We start from the raw sequence: 23,855 nt of genomic DNA, 5'->3' as shown, positions 1-23,855 counted from the left end.
GATCAATGTGAGAATCTTTCCTCCCGCATGGCCGCTTTCTCTTCCTGGGTACCTTTTAGGACTCAAAAATACATTTGTTGATACGTGGTACTGTCAAAATGTTTAAAAAAACTTAAAATTCAGAGAACGTGACTGGTTTGGGTTGGCGGGGACCTCGAACTCCCCACAGGGGCTGACCCTGAGGTGCCCTCCCCCCCCTCGGGGCTTTCCTCCCCTCAGGCGGAGCTCGCCCCGCCCCCATACCGCAGCCCCCCCTCCCCCCCCGCGGCGCAGCGCACGCCGGGACTTGTAGTCCCTGCCGCCCCCATTCCCTCTGGGGCTGGGCGCGCTCCCCCCCTACCGGCCGCCGCTCCGCTCCTTTCCCGGCGCGCCTTGCACCGGAAGCCGCCTCAGAGGAAGGGGGCGGTGGGCGGCGGCCCCTTCGAACGGCGGCGCGGGCCCGGCAATGGAGGCGGCGGCGGCGGCCTCGTGCCGGCAGCGGGCGCTGCTCCGCCAGGTGAGCGCGGCCCCGACCCCCTCCTTCCCGCCCCCCCCTCCCCCGGTCCCGCTGCCCACCCCGTGACGCTGTTTTGCCTCCCGCAGGTGCTGGGCTGGAGGCTGGCGGCCGCCGTCGCCTGGTCCGTGCTGCTGCTGCCCGCCTGCACCGCCGCCTTCGTGCTGCTCGGCCGCGCCCAGCCGCTCCGCCCGCTGCGCTGGATCGCCGGTGGGTGGCCCGCGGCCCGGTGCCTTAGCGCCCGGTGTAGAGCCAAGCGTTTAGTGAGGTGTTCCTCGGTGCCTTTGTAGCCCTACAAAAAGCCTCTCTGTGTTTTTTTTTCCCCATCTTTGCGTTGGGCTCGGTCTCGGGATGGGTAGGGGCTGCCTGGCTTTGCGTTTCCCTTCTTTGTGCGTTTCTAAGTGGTGTGCAGGCTTTGAAATGTAAAATTCTGCGTTACTTAAAACCACCATAGCCACGGCTTTCTCTAGGCAGCAATAACAAATAAGTATATCCTTCAGAGGAAAAAAATGAGGTGATAGAGGCAGCCCTCTGCTTTGAGTACTTGGACACACTTCCCCTTTCCACCATGGGCAACTGCGCCTTCCGTGAAGCACTTAAGTTTCCTCACATCACGATGCTTTGAATCTCAAGTGGAATTCCCAAAAGAACGCGCTCGATGTGGTGAACTCTCTCTCCCTCCAGTGTACGTGCAGAAAATTAAGGGAAGCGTTTAGCTGGAAGCTTGATAGCCGTGAGCATTTAACTGCTCGAGGCAGAGAGACTTGATTTCTTTTTGCCTTTGGAAATATAAAGGCCTGAAAGACAACTGAAAAAAAATCAATTATTCTGTGAGGAGTTTCTTATCTGCCTAGCGTGACCGTATGGTCACAGCTTTTGTTAAACAAAGGGAAGCTGTGTAACATCACCTACGGTTAAATTCACATTGATTTTATTTTTAATAAAGCTCTGAGTGGTGGCTTATCAGAAAACTAGTTTTAAGGGTATAAAGTACTTTTTAGATGAAACTTAAGTGTATTTGTATCCAGAAGTGTCATACAGCTGGGCAGATCTAGTATGAGATTACAGTCCTTTGAACATTGCTCTTCTTTATGCCCTCGATGGGTTATTGTTAAAGGCTTAACCGTTACTCTGTTAATTAATGTCACTGCTTTGTTACTGCAGTTTTCTGAGCAATAATTGTTTTTTCTTATCTTAGATTCCTTCAATGACTTGTATACTTCGTATGTCATCTTTTGTATCCTCCTTATGTCTGTGGTGATACTGGTAATAAGCATCTTCAACGTCGAATTCTATGCAGGTGGGTTATACGCATTGCTGAACTCGCTATAAAACCTGGCTTAAAACGGATGGCCGTTTAAGGGATTTGCGTTTACATTCAATGTACTTAGCGCTGACAGATTGCTTTATAAATTAATGTAGAGAGAAGTTAGTTTTAAGTAGAGGTAATGGTTTGTATTTACTCATTACTGCAGTGGTGCAGGGAGGCCTTGAAAACAGTGGACTTGTGTGAGTCCGAGGGGGGCTCAAACAGCCAAAGGAAAAGCATTTCAGATTCCTGCTTACTTCACGGCTGACACCCCCTTCAGCTGAGCTGCTTATTTGGTTTCTTTACTAGAGGCTGACTGCAGCTGAAAAGTTCTTTGATGCCAGTGGCATTCTTTTCAAATGGGGGTTTTTATTAGTAACAACTGAAAATTCACTTTTGGCTTTTATTTACAGTTGTGCCATCGATACCATGCTCTCGATTAGCGCTGATAGGAAAAATTATTCATCCTCAGCAAGTTATCCATTCAGCTGTTCACGCTGTAATGGGAATGCTGGTTGCTTGGTGCGCTGCAGTTATGACAAAAGGGAAGTTCCAGTTTCTTGCTGTGCCCTGCACACCTTCAGAAAGGTAATCGTGAGCGTTAAGGATAAATTACGCAAATAATTTATATTGTAAAATGTATCTACTGATGGCCTTTTTTTAAGCTGATGGCTAAAATTTGAGTACTATCAAAAATGAGCATATTTCTTGCTGATAGCCTTTAATAAAGGCTAGGCAGTATCCTATTTTATAAATATTGTGATGCGTAGAGAGATAACTGGGCCAGAAAATCGGAATTGCTGGAACTGTTAATGGAAAGTCGAATGGTGACAGAACAGTTATTTGAACTGATTCTCAGTCTTTTGGTTGATGTGACATACTAAATATCAGAAGCATCCTCGTACATAAATTACAAAAATAGATAGTGGGAGTTGTACTTCAGGAAAAAACTTACTGAGATATCATCATGGGTACTGATCAGGAGAGTAAAATTGAACATCCGATTCAAACTTCTAAAGACTAGAATGACTACTTTTTTTTTAAACTTTGAATTAATACTAAGTTCTCTATTTTAGCCTAGAAGATGCTGTTCCTCAGATGTGCCTAAATGAGTATCACCTCTTCTTTCTACTTTCTGGAGCTTTCATTGGATACAGTTATAGTCTCTTGTATCTTATTAACAATATGAATTATTTGCCATTTCCAATTATACAGGTAAGAGATTTAAATACCTTTGTGGAAAGATGTCTAAGTGAAACTGATCAAAAAAGCCTTGATTTTTTTTTTTTTTTTGAATATGGCTGTACCAGCTGTCTGATAACTTTCACTAATAGATGAAGTGTGTACTCACATAGCTTCCGATGCCAGTGGTGTTCACCTTCCTTCTTCCTGCTCAGCCCCTTTCAAATGAACATAGAAATCCAGACTGACGAAGCCCCTCTGTTGCATTTAGAAGTTGATTAAGATCACTTTCACTGCAGAAAGTGAGCTTCTGGAAAGAGACAGTATCCACAAACCGATCGTTAACTTCAGGGACTGACAAAAAAAAAGTCACCTAAAAGCTGGAAATCATGAGTATTTTAAAAAATAAAAATAAAGGCATGTCAGTTGTAATGGCATACCACATTATTTAAAGTCTAAATAGCATATAGATATTTGCTTAAAACTCAGCCTCCGAAGTTACTTCATGTGCGTGCTGCTATGAAACAGGAATTGCATTAATCCCTTTGGAGGGGCCTCTAGCAGTTCTGCAGAAATCTCACCAGTGAGAAGTGGTAAGGGGTGGCTTGTGAAACATCATCTCAGAAGTATTTCTTCTGTTCACGTAGTCTCACAGCAGCCGCTAACTTTATGTGATTCCTAGATTTACGAAGTCCAACCGATTTGGCAAAATGCGCCTTTACACGAGGTTGGTTGTATTAGTGGAACACATTTAAGTCAATCTGTGACCATTCAGTTTATCAGCACACCGAGCATCATTTTGGTGATGCTCTAGTTAGTATTTTTTTAGAATTATATTATTCAAATATTATTTTTTTTATTTAAATGCAGCTTAGCTGAATAAAAAATAAAATTGCTTTTGCTTCATTTACATACAGTGTCAGACAGGTTGCTTTGTTCTTTTGGAAAGATTTAATTTGTTAGCACGGAGAAAGGCATCAGTATTACACCGCTGTTGCTGCTTGGAGGATTGCTGACAATATAACTCTCATATATCTGAATTTTCCCTGTGTTTTAATGGAACACTTGTTAATCTAACCTGAAATCTAGCAGATGAAATGTCTGTTGTTTGTTTTGCATTAGGCAGCTTTTTTTTTGTTGTTTCCCATTGTATGCAGTCAGTTTTTTTCCCTATATGTTTTCATACCGCTACAAGGAAAGGGATGAAAACTAGAGATGATTATAAAATGACAGAAATTGCCTGGGAGAATAAATAGTAGGTGCAACACTTGGCATTGCCTTAACCTATCTTTTTAAATTTGTCTAGACCACAAGTTTTTAAGAACATTGTTATTATTTTTTTACCATTTCTTTGCTTTGTTCTGAATGCAGAATATTAAACTAATGTTTTTGTTTTTAGCAATACAAGTACTTACGTTTCAGAAGATCTTTGCCTCTCCTTGTTAAACACAGTTGTGTGGAATCGCTGTATTTGGTTAGAAACTTCTGTGTTGCATATTACTTTTTTGGTAAGGATTCCTGAAGTTCTCTAATTTTTTAATTCCTGTATTTTTGAAAACTGATTGTTTCAGGCAGGCAGGTGTTTTATGCTATTTTTCAGCCCCTCAGGTAGCTTGCTGCAGGCATACAAACTTACTTAAGCAAAGAGATGTAACAGCTCTCTAAAACGGTGAGAAAAGGCACAGTGCTCATGCACTAGTGTTAATTCTTAAAGCGTCTTAGAATTTTGTTTAGTATGTGAGAAACGTTTCTTCTCCAAGGAGATAAGCACCTTCTGTAAGGATTTCTTATCTGGTTGGTAATACTGTAAGAACGTGACAGTATTCTATGAAGACAGCGGGGAGCAGTAATTTTCTAGCCTGAAATCTGTGTTTTTGGACACTGTGCTGAAACATTGGTCCTCCTCCAGAGGATTGTCTCTGGTTGGTCTCTTCTGTGAGGGAAGTCTCATTACAGGCAGCTGTGAAGTAACTCGCACACAGGAGGAGCTACCAAACAAACCAGCGAGCGTTTTACAGGTCTGCGTTTGAAAACCTGGTGCTTTGGGCTGCTGTTTGTATGTCTATCCTGATCTGTGTCAAAAAGACCTGAAAATGCGCAAAAATGTCCCGAAGTGCGAATGAAAAATTTTGTTTTCAACTGTAATTTATATTCCCTTTTTTCTTTAAACATTCTCAAATCTTTTATAACATGGGTAAACATCTCCCTGCCTTGGCCTGTTCCTTCTGTTGCCTGGTGTTGGGAACACAGCCTTAGAGCTGAACCTGACATACTGGCAGTGGGTATGACTTCAATGTGTATAGTGTTAGTATGTTTTTACTATTTTAAAGCAAAAATTAGCACTTTGCTTTTTTTCTCCCGATAATAAAAAATGCATTTGGAAGTAAAGCCAATATGCCTCCTTTCTGAGTGAGTCCAAAGTTTATTCCTTAAAAGTATAGTGAATAATCTATGCTAATGGGGATGATTGGGCTGGACTTCCAAAAAATCAGTGATTTTTTTTTTTGTTGTTGTTGTTATGGTTGTAGTTATACTCCTAAATAACGTAAAAGTATGCTAGAATTGCTTCCATTTTATTTACGTTAAGGGGGTAAATTACAATTATAGTGCATCTCTATCAACTTCCATTCTCTTAAAAGCACTCTGCTGCTGCCTGAGCTGTGGTGAGAATTAATATTAATTAATGTTATCCCTCTTTTGTTAGGGAAGAAACAGAAATAATTCCAATGCTGAGAAGCTAGCAAGAAAACTCGTAATAAGATCTACATCTCACTGTAAATTTGCTGTCCTGAAGCCTTTTCTCATTCTCTTGTTCCTATTTTTAAAAAAGACAAAACAAAGAAAACCCAAAGGCAGATTGTTTCCTAGTGCATGCGTGTTACAAAGCCATTCTGTCTCTGTACGTGCATTCTACTTTGATCTTCTTTTTGGCCTGTTTGTGTACATGTTTGTCAGTGTTTTACTTGTTTCAGCGTTTTGTTTTTGTTGTTTTGTGTTTTTTCTCCCCTAGGTTATATCCCAAAAGTATGGATAAGTACCACAATGGATCTTCACATAGACAGGTGGGTAATACATTGTGCTTACAGTACTTACAGGAGAATATTGCCAACAGCTCCCTTTGCTAAAGTAGTCCAGCTTAGTGACTTGGTTTTTCTTAGCAACTTGTTTCTTTGCATGTAGTGAGACTTTGTCCCTCGCTTCCCAGTGCAGAACTTGGGGAGCACTGGACGTTTCTGAAATAAATCCGAAGAGAGCCAACAACCCCCCGGTAGAAATCATCTTATAGATGGTCATTAAGAAATCCTCTTTGATATCCTTTATTTTCATAAACCTAAAAGAGGCTGATCTCTCCCAATCTCACGTTTTATCTGCTTCTGTGGTTTTTAGCATATTTGCATTTAAAATATGTCTATCATTTCTCTTAAAATGGGGAAGCTGGAGCTCTTAATGCCTTAAATGGCTGTGGTCATTAATACTTATTTTGTATTAATTTTTTCCTTAATTTCAGTAATTTTAATTTCGTTTAATCAGTTACTGAAAAATTAAAGAAATGGGATCCCTTAGCATCTTCAAGAAACTTTTTGGAGGAAAAGAAAAAGGCAACTTTACAATAGCATCAATTGCAAGAATACACTTTACTATAGATGTCTTCCATAATAAAAATACTTGTATCTTCTTGATGTTTTATCTGCAGGAAATTGCATCCCCTTGACACTCTGAGTGGCTTATTGGACCTCTCTTTGTTCTACCATACCTGGTTATGTGGTGCATTTCTTCTGATTACCTGGTACATTGCCTGGTTACTCTTCAAGATCTATGCTACAGAGGTTAGTATTCAGTCACAATGCTGAAGGTATAATACAGTGTTTCACAGATACTTTTTTTCCAAAAATGTATCTTCATACTTCATAGAAACTGCACCATGTTCTTTGTCCTCTTTGGGTGTCAGGATGTTGTGCCAGCACAGGACCCTTTAGCGCCTGGCAGGACTTGTCAGCTTGGTCTCTGCCTGTGTTCCCATGAAATGATTTTGTATTTGAGCGTGCGACTATCCAAAGACTTGTGACAAACAGCTGCAGGTTACATGGGAAGATAATACACCCAGGAAATGTATAGCTCTCAATCCAATTTCTCAGTAGAAAAGAGAAGAAAATGATGTCAGTGTTCTGTGAGCTAAGCTCTGGAAATCTCAAATTTCAACAAGTCATCAAAATCCACAGTTCTCCTATGTAGAGACGTGTTAATAGAATTCAGGCTGCAGTATTAAAATAGACTTCAAGCAATCTTGGGAATTAATACATTTTTTTCCTTTTCATTCAATCATTGTTACAGATTAATATGGCTAAAAAAAGACCATTTAAATATATAATGAATCTTATTAAAAATAAATCTGAGGCGGTGATGGGGGCTGGAGGGGTGAGGAGGAAATCTTGCCACCAGAGAATTGGTGGTTTTGATATTTGGCTAATCCAGATATTTCTTTGTAAGAATTGAGGAAAAAGTGTTCATCTAACTTGGATTATTTTTTTTTGAAAACTGTCTTAGACTGCATATCAGTAGGAAAACAAGTGAGGTTTAGATCCCTGGCCAATGTACTAGTATGAAGCACTCTTAAGGGATGAAAGGTTACACAGTGCTTCTTGGAGTATTAGCTTTAATTTTAAAAGGTCTCTGTTTGTGATTGTATGTGGAAAAAGGATTAACAACAAGTCAAGCATAACTGCTGTAATGATGTCAGAATCTGTAGACAGCTGAACAACAGCTCTGGTGTGTGAACAACCTGTTTCAGAGGATAATAGTCGAAGTGCCAGTGGACGTTGTAAGTCACTAATTATTGTATCACTTACAAAAGTATGGAAAAGAAAAGAAGCATCGAGTTGTGAAGGTATAAAATGGATGCTGCCCTTTTGACTGCTGAACAAAAGATAAGCTCACCCGCCTGAAATCTTTGATTAGCTCAGAACACTTCCAGAGCTGTTTGCAAATGGTTGCAGTGTATTAATGGAAAAGGCAGTAAAGATGTAAGCTTCAATCAGTTCTACACAGTCACTTTATAAACCCTTTGAAAGCAATTGCTATTATAAATTTCAATTTCGTAGTTGGAAAGGGAGGAGGAAAAAAAGCAATGGTCTGTAATACAAGTTCAGTGAATTGGGCACGGATTACCTGTCTGTCCCATGTCATGTTAAGTAGTGTTAAAAAGATGAAATATTTGATAAAACTTTAAGCGCTGTAGTTTGCATTTTAAACAATGTAGCTGCAAGATCAGAAACAAATTCTGTTAAAGCACAGAATACAGATATCATGCCTAAGAACTTCTTCGTTTATCAGTGAAACAGTGTAAGAGAGGAGTTCTAAAGTCTTCCTTTATTTGATAAAGGAACCCCTCTGGTTTTCACCATATTAGTTATGCTATTAAAGACAGACATATAGTGTAGATTTGTCTTGTTTCTCTGTGTGGCATTGCTAGATTTTTTTTTTTTCCCCCAGGCGTGTAGTTTAGGTTACTGTTGTAGCGATATGATGTGCCTAACTATATGGATACATGGAAGGTATCTGAAGATAAAGGTAGCTGGATTTTCTAAGACTGCGGTTTTAAATGTAGAGAGTAGACTTCTTTGCTTGCTGTTTCTGTTAAGTTTCAAGCTAGCTTACAGTAAGTTGAAGCAATTGGGTACGTGCTTTTGTAGTTCAACATTCTTCTAACAAGTAACAGCTCAGGTGTGGTGTTTCATAAGCTTTTTTCCTTGTGTTTTGCTCTGAATAACACGATTTCTGGTGTTTATATTTAGACACATCATTTTCCTGTTCAGCCGACTTTTGCTGAGGAGACAGACCAGTGCCTGCCTAAAATCTTAAACAGCAACCCTCCCCTGATTATAAAGGTAAGTAGTTTTCCATCATCTTCCTGGCTAGATGTGTGCTAGGAAGGTGATTCTGAAACCGTGCTCTTCTGTGTAGCAGTTACTTTAACTGCGGTGCTAGTTCTTAGTTCTTTAAACAGCTTCCTCAGCACAGTCAACAAGGCAGTTTCACTCAGTGGTGAAAACTTGGTTAGTAGTGACATCTGCTGGTGCTCACTATGCTGTACTACTTTTAGCCTGAAGACAGACTACTTTAATTAGGGGTGAGATGTATTTGTCCGCAACAAATGCGCTAGTTTGTACTGGTGCTAACACAAAAGGTTAATGACGCTTGTGTTTTTTTAAACTTTTTCAGCTTTGGGTCTCTGTTAAGTAAACAGGAATTTTGTCATAGCTTTGTACACTTCTAACGTTTTGCTCCTACTGCTTATGCTTGAGTTCTAACATGTGATCTCTCTTGAAATTAAAAATTATTTCCATATTTATATTGGGAATTGGGATGTTTTTTCCCCAAAAGACAATAATACAAAAACAACTAAAGTCTGTGACTAAAGGAGAGTAATTTTGGTCCATCTATGGTAGACATTAATCAAACTTACTGGTTATAATTAAATAAAATTGACCTCATATAAGAAGCATTATGTAAATGAAGATAATATTCTGCACGTGGAAGATCCATACTTAATGATTATACGGATCTCTGATAAAACTAAAGGTATAATAGGCTGCAATTTGTTTGAATTCTGTTTTCAGCTTTGTGTTATCAAAGGATCCGCGGGGAAGAATTGAGCACAGCACAATCTGCTTTATAATCTCAGCAGTTACTAAAGTGTCTAGCTTATAATTGGATCTTGCATAGTGAGAGAAATCCGGCTATCATTGGACTGCCACGTTAACTGGTTAATTACATGAAAAAAGCACTATTAGGTTTTGTACCGTATGGCGCACTGCAGCTGAGCTCTGGCTTGCTAAAACAGTTCTGTCTTTAGACTTCTGAGCTCTTTCTGTCCGCATTGTTAGCTGTTAAGATTAAAAAAATAAAATGAAAAAATAGTGCGGTAGGTCATTTTTAAAGAACGGTAAAGTTCTCTGAAGCTCTACTCGGCAGCCCCATCCGAAGTGGTTCCAGGGACCCGTGCAGTCCTTTGCCGCCCCTTTTTCTCCTGTCACTGTGCTGGTTTTAGTCTTTGTAAACTCAGTCTCCGTTAGCGATTGTATTTGTTTGTGTAAGTACAGTTTTTAAGGAACTCACTTGGACTTTGTGTGAACTAAAACATTTTCCTTTGCAGTTCTTAGCCTTGCAAGACTTGATGTTGCTTTCCCAGTATTCCCCTGTTCGACGGCAGGAAGTCTTTAGCCTTAGTCAGCCAGGTAATTATAAAAGCGCTCTCATGTTGATTCTTTTCTTTTTTTTTTTAATGCTAGTCGATGCTTTGACTAGTCTTTTTTTTTTAATGCTGTGATGTATGCTATGTAATCTGGAAGACCTCATAAGTAAAAGTATTTCTCTGATGCTTGTTCCAAAAGAATGCCTAATTACCTGTATTCATATCATTTCATCTACTAAACTCAATAAATATTGGTCCCTGTTGTTTGATTTAAATGGCAGCCATGAGGAAACACAGGTCTTAAAGTATTGAAAGCAGGGTCCTCTTGACATCACCCATCAAATAGTCTAAACTGAGTTGTCTAACAGATGTGTATGTGAGCCTAATGGTCAGATGTGAGATTAAATTGAGCATAAATAATGAGTCACCACTGGAGTTTTGAAAGCAAACAATGGCTATGATTCTAATTAGTACACAAGCCTCTCCCTATATACAAAGATAGGGCAGAGGAGGGCAATTGAAACTGCCTAGAAGACTTCAAAAACTTTGTGGCACCTCATCAGGAATTCTGATGTTTGCACTACTTCAGAATTGTTTACCACCACCATTGGTATCACTTGGTTCATTTTAGTTGTTTAGCAGATATCAAATCTGATGGGCCAAACTGCCTGCGTTTCCCACTTGCTTAATGGGTTTTGCTGAAGTCTATTTTAGAGTTATTCGTTGACAGAGGGTAGAATCTGTCCATGTTTTCATTTTCCTTTCATTATAAATAAACGGTCGCAGTGAAAACACTGTGGCTTTTCAGAAGTTGAATGGCACTATGGTCTTTGAAGCTTAAGCTGAGAGCAAATGTGCACTGTCAGAATAGATGCAGTGATGAACATCAGGATCAAACATGCCTACTGCATTTCATTTTGTCTGCATACTGCTAGGTGGGCACCCACACAACTGGACTGCGATATCGAGGGAGTGTTTGAATCTTCTGAGTGATCTGACCCAGCGGCTGATCACACAGCAGGAAGCTGCAGCAGCAAACGGGAGAGCAAAACAGCAAGCGGGAGAGATGAAAGTACCTCCACAGACTCCAGGTAGTGTGAGGAAATGCTCGTAGGAGTTTATAAAGCATGGAAATACCTATAGATTACATACATACATTAGTATGAATTTAATTATATGGAAAAATGAGTAGTGGGGTTTTCTGCAAATAAATGGAAACAGTAAAAAAAACAAAACACTTCCCACCCCCAATTTAATTTCAACCATTCTTGTTGCAATAATCCCAGAATAAATGGAGAACTTTGAAAGAGCATGCTTACTTGTTTTGCTTTGTATGACATGTTCAATACAGTGCATTTTTCCACACTTGCATTAATTAGGAAAGTAACTATCACAATTTTAGTAAGTGGTTGAGCCTATTACAGGGAGAACTTAAGTCTCGCCAAGAGAGGCATTATAATTTGTGTGGCTGCTCTTGTGATTAGTTTAAGATGGTAAAATGACTCTTTGTTTTGTTGTTATAGGGACTTTGAATATGTTCATGCAGTTTACCGAGTATCACGGTAGTAAAAGAAAAGCCAGTTTGACTCGAGTGAGCTGTGTGCGGTTGGCAAGCATTTGGGGTGTTTCACATGACGGACTTGGGCATCGTTCCTGGCAGCAGAGCTGTGTTAGCACGAGGGCTGCCAGGTAACTGAATCCCTTAGCAGTCAGTGCCTGGGACACAAGTATGCTCCTGTCCTGGGAACAGCAGGGAACTGTTGGCATGTCAGAGGTGGATTTCTTCTGGTGCCGCTGTTGCCTTGGAATTTGACACTGACGTGTCTTTCTAACTTACCAAGCAGAATGAGGAAGAATTGGCATTCTTACATAGGGATTCTCCTTAAGCAGCTTTGTTTTCTGGTACTTAATACTAAAAGCACACCTTACGTTGATACATACCAGCACATAGTAATGCTAGTTAGCAAAGGGGGGGGGGGATCCAGACAGATCTTCTCACTTGTTCTTGAACTGATGAACTTTCAAAACACTTCATACTCATGTTGATTTTTTACTTCTTTGCAAGACCACAGTGGAAACAATGTCCATTAATGAGAATTCTGACCATACAGAAGCTGTTGAAATAGCAATCAAATAGCAGACCCATTACCTATTTCATACGTGCCAGCCTGTTTGTTTACACGCAGTGTTTTTCTGTTGTCAGGAGCTGCGGTGACAGAAGACATGCCATTCCAGTCACAGAGGTCTAACGTCATTCACAGAGCCTCCATGTCTTCCCTGGTTAAATCGCCCCTAATGCCTTCAAAGACATCACCTGGGTCTGATATTGGCTCACCTTTCAGTTCACCTGCTTTAACCTCCAAGGTGGGAATTCTGGATTTAAACTCTCCTTGGCATGGATCAGTCCAAAGTCCTCATGTTATGAGAAGGGGACCAAAGCTGTGGACATCAGGTTCAGGTAGACACTCTTCCACTACACTTGTTCTTAGCCTTCTAGTCATAGGTGTAACAGATGGCAGTAGAGATCTGTATCTTTAGGACTAAAGTGACAGCAACTAGTTTTTTGAAGAGACTGCATTTCTCTTGTAGGTCTGCAAATGAATGGTTCCCACCACGAATCCTTCCCAGTGCTCTCTGTTGCAAGAGTTGGCAGTGAGGCAGTACAGCCCAGCTTTATTTACACATGGCTTCAGAACAAGCAAGAACAGGTAGAGTAAAAGTTGCAGCACAGATAAGTTACAGCCAGCACAGCTTAGGTGTTCTCGCTGCTGAAAGAACTTCATTTTTTTGAATGAACACTTCCTTCTCCAATTATCTTACATAACTTAATAAAAAAAAACCTTTCTCCCCACACCCAATTCCTTTTTGCTATGGAAAAAATAGTAGAGTTGAGGAGGTCCAACTGTGCATACCTTCAGATAAATGCAATGTTTTAAATTTTCTATTTCTTTTCAGATAAAAAACTTCTTGTCAAGACGAGCGCTGATAATGTATTTCTTCAGCAAGGTAGTCATGATCTTGTTTTGTGACTAAGCAGCATGGTCTACAAATGCATGCGCAGATGGGATCTGCTTTGTCATTGTACTTCTTACATGTGGCAATGATTACAAAATTATTTTTTTAATTTAAGGTTTTCCATATGTACACTGTTGCTTTTACTGTGAGATTCATGCACCAAGTGCTAAGACGAGGGGAAATAGCCTCAAGTTGCACCACAGGAGGTTTAGGTTGGATATTAGAAGAAATTTCCTTACTGAAAGGGTTGTGTGGCATTGGAATAGCTGTCCAGGGAAGTGGTTGAGTCACTGTGCCTGGAGCTCTGCAAGAAACGTGTAGATGTAGAGCGGAGTGGCACAGTTTAGTGGTGGACTTGTCAGTAGTAGGTTAAAGGTTGGACTAGATGATCGTAGAGGCCTTTTCCAACCTGAATGATTCTGTGACTGATTCCTACTGCAACAGGAATTCTATACATGAATAAAAGAATAAAAATGCTTGTTTAAACTAGGCTGTTTATAAACTGCACTTTGCTTAAAGTATCGTGTAGTAAAACACAAGTGAGAACATAAAAATGCAATTGTCTCTGTATGCTAAATGTTAGATAATATGGCCTCTAGTTAAAGTTAGAATTCAGTTAATTTCTATTTGTCAGGTCTGTGTACCAAGTGAATGCTTCATAGATTTCCTTTGTGGGGGAAATGGTAGCTGGAATGCTGGGAATTTCTCCTTTTGAAATACTCATACTAACATAACTACTGCCTTCCAGGTGAACTTGAGAGCTTAAACTAAACTCGTGTAGTATTTATGCAGAAAAACAATTGAGCGTTGCTCTTCATATAACTGAATTTTGTTCAATTAAGTTTTACAGAAGCACTCTCCGCTACAGTAGATCTTTGTTTTTCATAGTTTTAAATGTTTCTTGCAAGTAAAGTTCATATTTTTATATGCAGATCTTTTCCGTGCATGTGAAAATGACTCATGCTTACGTGTACAGCAGTGTTTTCGGATCAGTTAGACTGGAATGGAGACTGAATCAAATAAGACGATGAAACAGGAATGGAGGGATTGTATTGCTTATTTAGCCCTCGGAAGCTTGTTAGCTAATATACTTTTTTTTTTTTTTTGAAATTCCAGTTGGAGCTATAGCTTTGTGGGCAGCTGCTGCCCCAAAAGAACTTTGGTTTATTGAAAGATCAGATTTTTCTATGCATTCCCTAAAGTTTGCTGGCCTTGCAGATCTTTTCTGAGGGGAGGGATGTGACCCTGTCAGATGTCTAATACCTTAATTGAAACCTGCAATGTTGGTGACACTGTTTAGAACCTGCACTCAGAATGCTTTGATTTCTTCTCAGCATCCAGAGGCCTCCATCCAAGCTGTTTTCTCTGATGCCCAAATGCACATCTGGGCATTGGAAGGTAAGCGGTTTCTGTTCCCAGTTTTTCTGCACCTTTAATTTGTTCTGTAGAGGTTTGGTAGCAATTCCTGAACTTGATTTCTGTTGCTTTTCTCCAACATGAATCTCTTTTACATTAGTTTCAGTAATAAACTTACAATGTTTTTAGGAAGTAAACCTGCTGTAAAAAGGGTCTGAATTTTTCTCTTGTTAATCACAGAGAGCAGAGGGAGGGAGTGATGGGGAGGCACTTAAGTAATAAATTAAAAAATAATTGGGAAGAGATAGTCCAGAGAGATTTAAAATAACAGTGAGTGTGTGGTTGCACAACAGGATTTTCTTGTTTGTTTCAAAGTCAAGAGCAAATACCAGTGTTTATGGAATCTTTTATAGTATTAGACTGTGCAAACATTGATCAGCTTCCTAGGTTAGATGTTTTATGGGCAGATAAGACAGGCTGTGCCAGACTGAAAGTGATGAGCCAAGAAATACAGTTCGGAGATGGGAATAATACCTACAGCTTTACACATGAGCGGAAAGTGCCATTTGTGTTTTAACAGGGGCCAAGGGGCTAGGCTGTACAATTTTAAAAATATGATAAACTAATAAACCAAGAAGGGGAAGCTAAATCCAAATTTCCCTTTGGAGTAGTAAAGTTCTTGTACAAGCTGAACAAAAAGTTAAATGATCCAGAAATGTTTCTGTATGGCAGGGATTGTGAAATAGGTCTTGTCTTTTGGTTGATGTCAGGTACAGTTCCGATCAGAGGAGTGCAAAGGGAGACAATTCTCTTTTAAAATTTATCTATTGTATCACGTCCTTTATTAATCTCAAGCAACTGTACAGCTGTCAAACCAGTGTCTGATTTAGTCCTGAAGCAAGTCAAAGCTGAGGTATCCGTTACTTGGCTGTAGTCTTAAGAATTGCACCACACTAGGAGAATCTTCATGCAAAAATGGGATTGTTGTAAATGGTTCACAAGTTGAGAATCTTGTAATTATAGCGAACTTTTTTCCCTCCCCAAAGGTCTGTCTCATTTGGTAGCAGCTTCTTTTACTGAAGACCAATTTGGAGTTGTTCAAACTACCCTGCCAGCTATCCTGAATACTCTACTGACGCTTCAGGAGGTGAAAACCATTAACTTTTCCTTACCACTGAACAAGTTTATTAGAGGAGAAGGAGTTATGTTAATTTTATATTTTGATACTGCTGACCAATCATAACGTTAAAGTTGTCACTGCTATAAACGGCTTCTCATCTGCAGATAACCTAAACAAAACAGCTAATAGCCGCTAAGTTAATGATGAAACAGCTGAATAAAAACCTCGTTAGATTTATGAAATGTAGAAGCCACATTTTTACTGGCATGTTTCACTTAAAAAATAAATGGTGCTAAGTGCTCAGTTAAACCTTGTTTCAGGGATGCAGCAAACTTACTATGTTTTAAGCATAGTTAGGGCTTCATCTTTAGTTGCTGTACACAATTCCTTGTGCAACCCAAAGCACTTGGAGACATTGCAAATCACAGGAGATAAGATCAGCATGGTGTTTCTCTACTAACACTAGGGCATTACTCAAGTTGTTCAAATTATCAAGGTTTGGAAATGAGTACTTTTTTTTTTTTTAAAAAAAAAGCAGATTTGTTTTCAAGGCTATGCATGTCTTATTGAAATAATCATTTTATACTTCCTCAATGGGGGAGATTCTTGGAAAGAATTCTGAGGTTATTTAAGCTCTTCAGTATAAGTTATCTATTCCAAGAACCAGCACTGGGGGGAAGGAAAGGGGAAAGCCACTTTTTTTTTTTAAGGAAACAAGGCATAATAGAGAACAGAATTGGTTTCATACTTCAGTGTGTGTGCTGTGCTTAGTTTTAAGACTCATTATAAGAGAATCTTATTTCACAGAACATCTTTCTGTGCTCATATTGATGGCCTAGAAATGAAAGGTCTCAAATACAAAGCTTGGTCTTAGATGCATATCTTAGTGAATTTCTGAACTTGTGCTTCTTTTTTGTGCTTTATTTAACATAGACATGTTGCTAGTTCTATTATAAAGTAATTAAACAGATGAAGTAAGCTAATCTGTGTTTTTTTTCTCAATTAGGTTGTAGACAGACACTTCAAACTGCCTCATGTTTCCAGCAAACCTCCCAGGATCTCAGGAAGTCTGGTGGACACATCTTACAAAACGCTAAGATTTGCACTTAGAGCGTCTCTGAAAACCGCGCTATACCGGATAACTACTGTCTTTGGAGAACACTTAAAGTAAGAACTTCATGATTCCTTGCTTGCTAAATATAGTTCAGTTAAATGTTACTGTAGAAAAATGGATGTTTTTGCAAGAATCCCTTTAAGATGTTTTTCTAACTTGGTATTTTAGTGTGTTTTGGCTTGTTGAATCTTACAAAATTCTTGCATAGATGTATGGTCCCTGTTAGAAACTTCTTGTATTTCTGGGCAGATGTTTAGTGATTTTTCATGAATTATTTAGAAGCGGTCCATGAATACCACTCATTTATTAAATTGTAGCTGTTGAAAAGAAAGTAAATCAGCTACAGACAAATATCTGTTTAGTGGGGAGAGAATTCTGAGAAACCTGTGCAGCCCCCACATAATCAAGCTCCCACCCTTCTTGGTTGTCTGACCCTCAGCTGCTATCACAGCAGGCAGACTCTTATACTTGGCCTCTAAATATGTGGGACTGAAACATCCTTCAGAATCTGCCCATCTCTGTGGGGATGAAATGTCACTCAGTTCGAAGTACTAGAAGTACAGGAGAGATCACTTTTGAGAGATTCTTTCTTACTTATATGACTCTTGCGAGGTGAACAATTGCTCATGAAGCTGAACCAGTTCATATTGGATATTAGGAAAAGGTTTTTCATCAAGGGGATGTTTGGGTACTGGAAAAGGCTCCAAGCCTGCTGGAGTTCAAGAAGCATTTGGACAACACTCTCAGATGCATGGTTTAATTTTAAGTAGTCCTTTGTGGAGCCAGGAGATGAATGAGCCTTGTGGGTCCCTTCCAATTTAGGATGTTCTGTCAGTATATGATTCCATGATTTACGTGGCTAAAGAAGTAGATGAGGTTTCTGGGGACAAGTGTCTTTCAGTAGTGAAAGCTGTTGAGGTTAAGAACTGACACTTTTAATTATTAATATCTACCTTTGTGCGTTTTTCTTGGAACGCAGGTTTTTCATACAGCTGGGTTTTCTAAATTTCAGCTCAAGTGTAGTTGTTTATTTCAATGTACACTTAGTTTTGGCTTGAGGCTTTATTTTGTGGTGTATTACATTTAACGTAAAATCTTATGTTCTGTGTTTTGTTTTTTAGTGCAGTGCAAGTGTCTCCAGAACATAAGAAAAGACTTCAGCAGTTCTTGGAATACAAAGAATAAACAACAGATTTTGATACAGCTACAGTTTGTTCAATACTCTTGGTAAGAAGGAAGTGGAACTACTGAGCTGTTTTATCGTGGCTTTTTGGAAAAGCATGTGGAAGCACAAGTTGCAGGATAAAACTCTTAAAATTGTAGAAAAGGTTTCAGTTTTGGTTCGGTTCATCTTTTGTACAATAAAATGTTTTAAAATTCATCTTGCCTTCTTTTAATATCACTTACACGTGAGAGTGTCAGTGTACCAGTTCTTATTTCATGTAAGACTGTGGTGTTTGAGATGATCAGTTACTTTGCCAGTTGGATCCCTCACTGTTCCTCCCCCCTTGCCTTCTTTTCCTATTCTTTCCTGATAAAGGGCTGAGTAGAGATTTACATAGATGCTTAATGTGCCTAAGTGTTTCATCAATTCAGTTGATAATAGTTTTAGTGCAGATGAAGCATGTACTTTAAGGGTAGGGAACAGATGTGTCAAGGAATAAAACATCCTTCTCTTCTGTCAGATGGAAATATTCCTTCTGGGTGAAATGGGTGTGCAGAAAGGCATTGTTAACACACAAGTACTACTTGAAGCTATCAGCTTGGATTTTATCTCTAAGGTGACCTAGAAAACTAAGTTCTGATCTACACTGAAACATACAGGAAACATTATGTGGTAAAACTCCAGGTAGTGATACTGTGACAACATATCCAGATATTTCAAAAAAAAAAACCAACACATTATTGGTAGCTTCTGATGAGAAATATGATTTTAAAAGCATTTTTTTGAACTGTATTCATAAGCAAACCTGACAAAGTTGTTTGAAAAGGAACGATCCCATTTTTAAACTGACTCCAGTTACTGTGATGTCTACACAAAACTTGTATGGAATATGAAGTGCTGAGAGGTAGCTGCAGTAGTTTTATCTCAAGGCAATTACAGTAAGGTAAGCTGAATGGTCTTGAAAATGCTTTTAGTGTGATGATGGGAAAGAAAATTTGCATTCTTCTCCTTCCATTCCATTCAGTGCTTACAGCCCTGTGTTTTTACCAGAGCACCTAAGATCCAAAGATGACCAGGATGTCAGTTATGTTGGTGTGGTGGATCAGCTGGCTGACAGAGTGGTTGTGTAAAAATAATTCCTTAGCAGGGACCTGTAAGAAGAGAGGAGAAACCCAAACCCACAGTGGGATCTCCATATTGCTTTCCTCAGTACAGAGGCATTTAATTTTCTTGACATATAGACGCTGTATGGGTTAGCTTGGTAGTGGACATCAGAACTATATTCCTTTTGGGTTGGGGCGGCTTACAGCAAACACCATAAGGGGATGGCCAGCCTTTCATTATATTTAAGGTTAGACACAAAGTCTTTTAAAGTTTTCCCCAAGGTTAACTTCTACCACAGATTTGACTTACGTCAAAACCTCTTGCCTGTCTGGTGTATTAAATAATTTGCTCTTTTGCTGGTATTGCAATGTGCACCTGGAGTTAAATGATGCTTTAGCTAGTACCTCAGGTGTTAACTGTTGACCCAAATACTTTGGTTGAGAGTTTCAAATAAATTTTCTGTGCATTTAAACAGGTGCAGAATGTTTTTTTTTTATTGCTCTGGTATTTTGTGCAACACTCCCACAACTATAAGCTCTAAGTTGTAATTAACAGTGTTATGGCTGTCAGCAGGAGGCTTAAAATGCAGACGTCTTTTTGATGCCAAAGTGCTTGAGGTCTGTTGTCCTTGTGTTGCAGCAGAGATTTGCACACGACATCTGCTAATGTGCGTGTGATTCATGGCATTCTCCGGGTATGACAGAAGAGCTTTCTGAAGCTGGTTGCTTTGTGGTTTAAAGGCTACAATTCTAGTAGTGTAGTGCTTTTATTTTTATTTTATTTTTTTTAAAAAAAGGCTTTACTTAAAAGTGAATCTTTAACAGTGTCTTGTGCGCATGGATATAAGTGTACAAGAATAGAAAGTGTATGACGGGTGCCCTCTGAAGTTGCAGTATCTGGATTATAGAACTCCAATGGGTAACGTCTCATTCTAGTTTTGGGGGTTTGGGAATAATTTTATTCCTGTGGCAAACTGTGCTGGTGTTTCAAGTCCCCTTATACTTCTGTCTTAACATAAAAATAATCACACTGTGAAACTTCTGTGAGGTGTGTGAGGTCTCTTGAGTTCATTTCTGCATTCTGGGTAATGAGGAAAAACCATAAAGCCTTTTTACAGTTGGTTTCTATGTAACTGCAGCTAAACTTGTTCCCTTAAGCCCAATAATATTTCTCATCTGTTTAATCATCTCTAAGCTGAGCTGCGCTTTCTTGCTGGCTTGCCTACTGCATGCACAAGTGAAACTGATAGTGTTTGCTTGATTGTTTTTCTGACAGCTTTGTGAACTACCTGCCTCTCCCCACAGGTTAACTGTAGTCAAGAATCCCTGAAATTATTTTCACTGCAGCTGCAGACGTAGGCAGCCGATTGTTCAGATCTGTTTTCCTGTTACATCTGAGTAATGAGTTTGAGAGTTCAGTTCTGAAGCAGCCCCATATAAATCTGAATAAGCCCCTGTCCTGCTTCATTTTCTGAGATACAACTTTGAAAAGTCTGAGTGAGCAAACACAGTGGCCCAGGCCTTTGTACACTCCTGTATCTGAGGGAACTACTGGACTTGCTCCCTCATTTCACCCCTTTGGAGAGTTGTCTGGATGCCAATTGCTGCTCAGGGCCTGAATGCACCCTTGAAATGAAGTGGTTGCAATTCTGTCGCTGCTTACTTTGAACAGAGGCTGTATTGTGTGTGCTGCTCCTGCTGTCTTAAGGCCCGAAGCGGCCCTCTTCCCACCTCCAGAGGAGCACGCCCAGCCACACCTTCCTCCAGCCATGGAACAAAGCTGAGGGGCTGCGTGGGATCATCACAGACACTGCAAGTTGAGGACCCCCCCCCAACACCCATGCACATTCTTTCCCCTGTGCTCTGATAGATTTCGGCTGTGGCACTGTTGATGCATTTGCTGTGTGGATCAAATGCACTTGGGTGCTGTGGCTGTACCTGGAGGAGTGGGGTTTGCCAAGCTCTGGTGCTGCAGGGGGATGTTCCCACATCACAATATTGATTCCCCTCACTGCAGCTGTGGACTTGTGGTAGCAAATCTCATCTGGTGGTGCATCAGCTTCAGACAAAGCTGTAGTATAAACAAGCTGTGCAGCTCCCTTGTGTCTGGAAAAAAAAAAAAAAAACAGGCTGTGAGAAAGGAAGTAAAACCTACACTGCTCTCTGAAATCGGAAGACAAAAAATGAATTGGGAAACACCTCCCCTTTCAGCTCAGGACTACAGTAGAGCTAGTCAGACAGATGAACAGCTCTGAAGAAGTCTACCCTGCAATCAAAAACACAGACTCAAGGAGGACTAGTTCCCTGGGTGGTCTGCTGGATACACTAGCTGATTCTTCTAATAGGTGGTGATGGGACAGGACGTTTTTTCCTCTCTCTCTCTCATATCCTCTAAAGTGTAAATCAGTAGGATGAATTTCAGAGAAAACTGGCCTAAACAGTGTGTGTATGTGCTCGTGCAGTCATCAAAGGAACTAAGTGCTGAGTGAACAGTGAGCCCTTCTCCTTCCCCTGCCCAAAAAACACACCAAAAATACAAGTTCTGCCTTTTGCTTCTTGAATAACCCAACTTTTGTATGTGACTACCAAAACAACAGTGCTGGGGCTTGCTGTTGTGTTTAACTGCATCTTGTCTGTAAAGGTATGGGGAGAGCTCTGCAGTGAATTTTGGAGGAATGGGGAGGGGGATTAATTAGCTTTCTGCAAGCAGAAGGTTGTTATGGGTTCTGTGTAAGTGCCGTTGGGTGGATACCTTCAGGGCAAGCTGTGAGGACCACGTAGGGAGGGCACCAGCCTCGTAAACCTCTGGGTTCCCTGCGGGCTTACTGGCAGAGGTGTCAGCTCAAAGGTTGTTTCTGGCAGTGCCAGGCTGTGGACCGTGACAGCAGTGGTTGAGTTTTGTTCTGAGCACAGAGCTGCTCAGGACGGGAGCTGGGGGCTGCTGACCTTGCAGATGGTAGCAGCTGGGCCCAGGGAAAGCCTTACGTGCAACTGCAAAGAGCATTATAGGAAGAGGAAAGCCCCATCCTATGGTTAGTGCAAGCTGAATGCTGCCAGGGAGAAATGGTTTGTCCTTGCCTTTATCACAGAGATCCCATCTGGCACTTCTGCTCTTCGTGGTGGTCACTGTTTGCAAGACTTCTATGCTCCATTTGGGACACCAAGGGTTGAGTTGAACTGATGGAGCTGGAAACGTGTTCTGCCATATACAGTGATGGGAAATACTAAATAACCTGGAGCGAGGTGGTGGTGGAGGGAAGCAGTCAGTCAGTGTCACAAGTTTAGCGCCCAAACTGAAGGGATGCTTTTGGCTTCTGGGCCTCTGTTGTAAGACGGGGCTCAGTCTAACCCCACCCTCTCTCACCTCGGATGATGATAACAGTCTTTGCAAATCAGTAGGCTGCTGCGGTGATGGACACCATAGAAATGCCCTGGAGAAAGCGAGTAATTCTGTATTCTGTGCAGGGTTTGGCTGATGTGCAGTAAACATATTCAATGTGTGGTCCAGATGCTATGCCAATGAAGAGAAGACAGAAGAGTGACTAGCTGCTCATTCAGCAATCGCTATCTTCAGTGCATTGAATATATGGATCCCCGGGCAAAATGACTGTGGGGCCATGTTATAAGCCAGTGTTATAATTCATTTATAGTAGGCGTGAACTGAGGTTGTACAAAATTCTAGTTCTGGCATGTCCCGACTGCTAAGGATTGGATTTTACAAGCTAAATGTTCTCAAGTTATGCTGGCCTGTTTATTTTGTCTGTTTGGCTTTTCTTTTTTTCTTGTATTTATTTTACTGCCTGTGTTCCCTACACACGGTGTGAGAGATGAATCTATTTATGGACTTGATGCAGAGGGATAATAGAGATGAATGCTTGAGGAACCTAATTGCAGGTGTAAACAGCAATGTTCTCAATGGAGGCTGACCGAACCCTTGTTTAGAGGTGTTTTGTTTCTTTTCTTTTTCCTCTGGATGTCTTCTAGAATGATCTGCCAGCTAACAGGGAGGGCAGGAGGCAGGGAAAGATCTGCAGCTTATGGTGCCTTTTGGAGATACTGATCATTTCTTGCAGTCTCTGCAAGACGAAGGTGGGCTCGAGATTACCATATGACTTTCCCAAGATATGCTAGTTATTGAAAAGAGACTTGTTTTTAAAAGATAAGTCGCACTGATCTGAGGAACGTCTTCCTTGTAACTACAAGAGCTATAAACAAATCTGTAAGTTATGAGGCAACAGCTGAGTACATCACTAGATAATGTGTGGTCAGTTTGACCCTGCTGTCTTAATTTAAGAGGTCATTTTAAAACCGCTATAAAGAAGGGCTTTGTGCTGCCTTAAAGGGATATGGGCAATCTCTAAGAAATGGGCATACTTATAGAGACAATCCCTTTGGCTCAGTTTTTGTTTGGTTGTTTCTTTTTTATTATCTGTGGTGCAGTAAATTAAAACAAAAACAAGTCTGGACTTGGCATGCCTTTGTAAATAAACTGCTGTGTGTGAATTGACAGCTCGTTTGCAACCAGGTTATTTATAACAAAGTTTTTTATTTCTCCCACCAGAGAGGTTGTTTTGCTCTATATTAACAGAATGCTTATGGTAACAACTCCCACCCCTGTCTATGCTGAAGCAGTTACACAAAGGCCTCACAATTTCAATTATGTCTCTTTGAAAGAAAATAAAACAAGCAAAATTTTAATTTTGTTCTCTGCTGGAGTAGAAGCAGATGAAGCACGTGAACTAGAGATGAATTCTTCAACTATGTTTGCTCTGCACAGCTCACCTTACATGCAACTGTTCTGCTTCA

At 40.3% G+C, this 23,855-nt stretch overlaps 1 protein-coding gene across 1 annotated transcript; it reads left to right on the top strand.

The window, feature by feature from the left end:
• The first annotated feature begins 5 nt into the window (after nt 1–5).
• Nucleotides 6–18,162, top strand: NDC1 (NDC1 transmembrane nucleoporin). The gene is made up of 18 exons (XM_040565025.1): nt 6–496; nt 583–703; nt 1,692–1,793; nt 2,216–2,390; nt 2,879–3,017; nt 4,384–4,492; nt 5,995–6,046; nt 6,679–6,811; nt 8,777–8,869; nt 10,138–10,219; nt 11,112–11,267; nt 12,380–12,634; nt 12,766–12,884; nt 13,132–13,182; nt 14,526–14,589; nt 15,594–15,694; nt 16,674–16,834; nt 17,903–18,162. Exons 1-18 carry the CDS (start codon nt 446–448, stop codon nt 17,964–17,966), a joined length of 2,028 nt encoding a protein of 675 aa, XP_040420959.1. The 5' UTR covers nt 6–445; the 3' UTR covers nt 17,967–18,162.
• The last annotated feature ends 5,693 nt before the right edge of the window (nt 18,163–23,855 follow it).

This window comes from Cygnus olor, chromosome 8, assembly GCF_009769625.2.
Source record: "Cygnus olor isolate bCygOlo1 chromosome 8, bCygOlo1.pri.v2, whole genome shotgun sequence".
NCBI classification, from domain to species: domain Eukaryota; kingdom Metazoa; phylum Chordata; class Aves; order Anseriformes; family Anatidae; genus Cygnus; species Cygnus olor.
The sequence above is the reverse complement of the archived record's forward strand: the minus strand, read 5'-3'. Positions and strand labels throughout refer to the sequence as shown.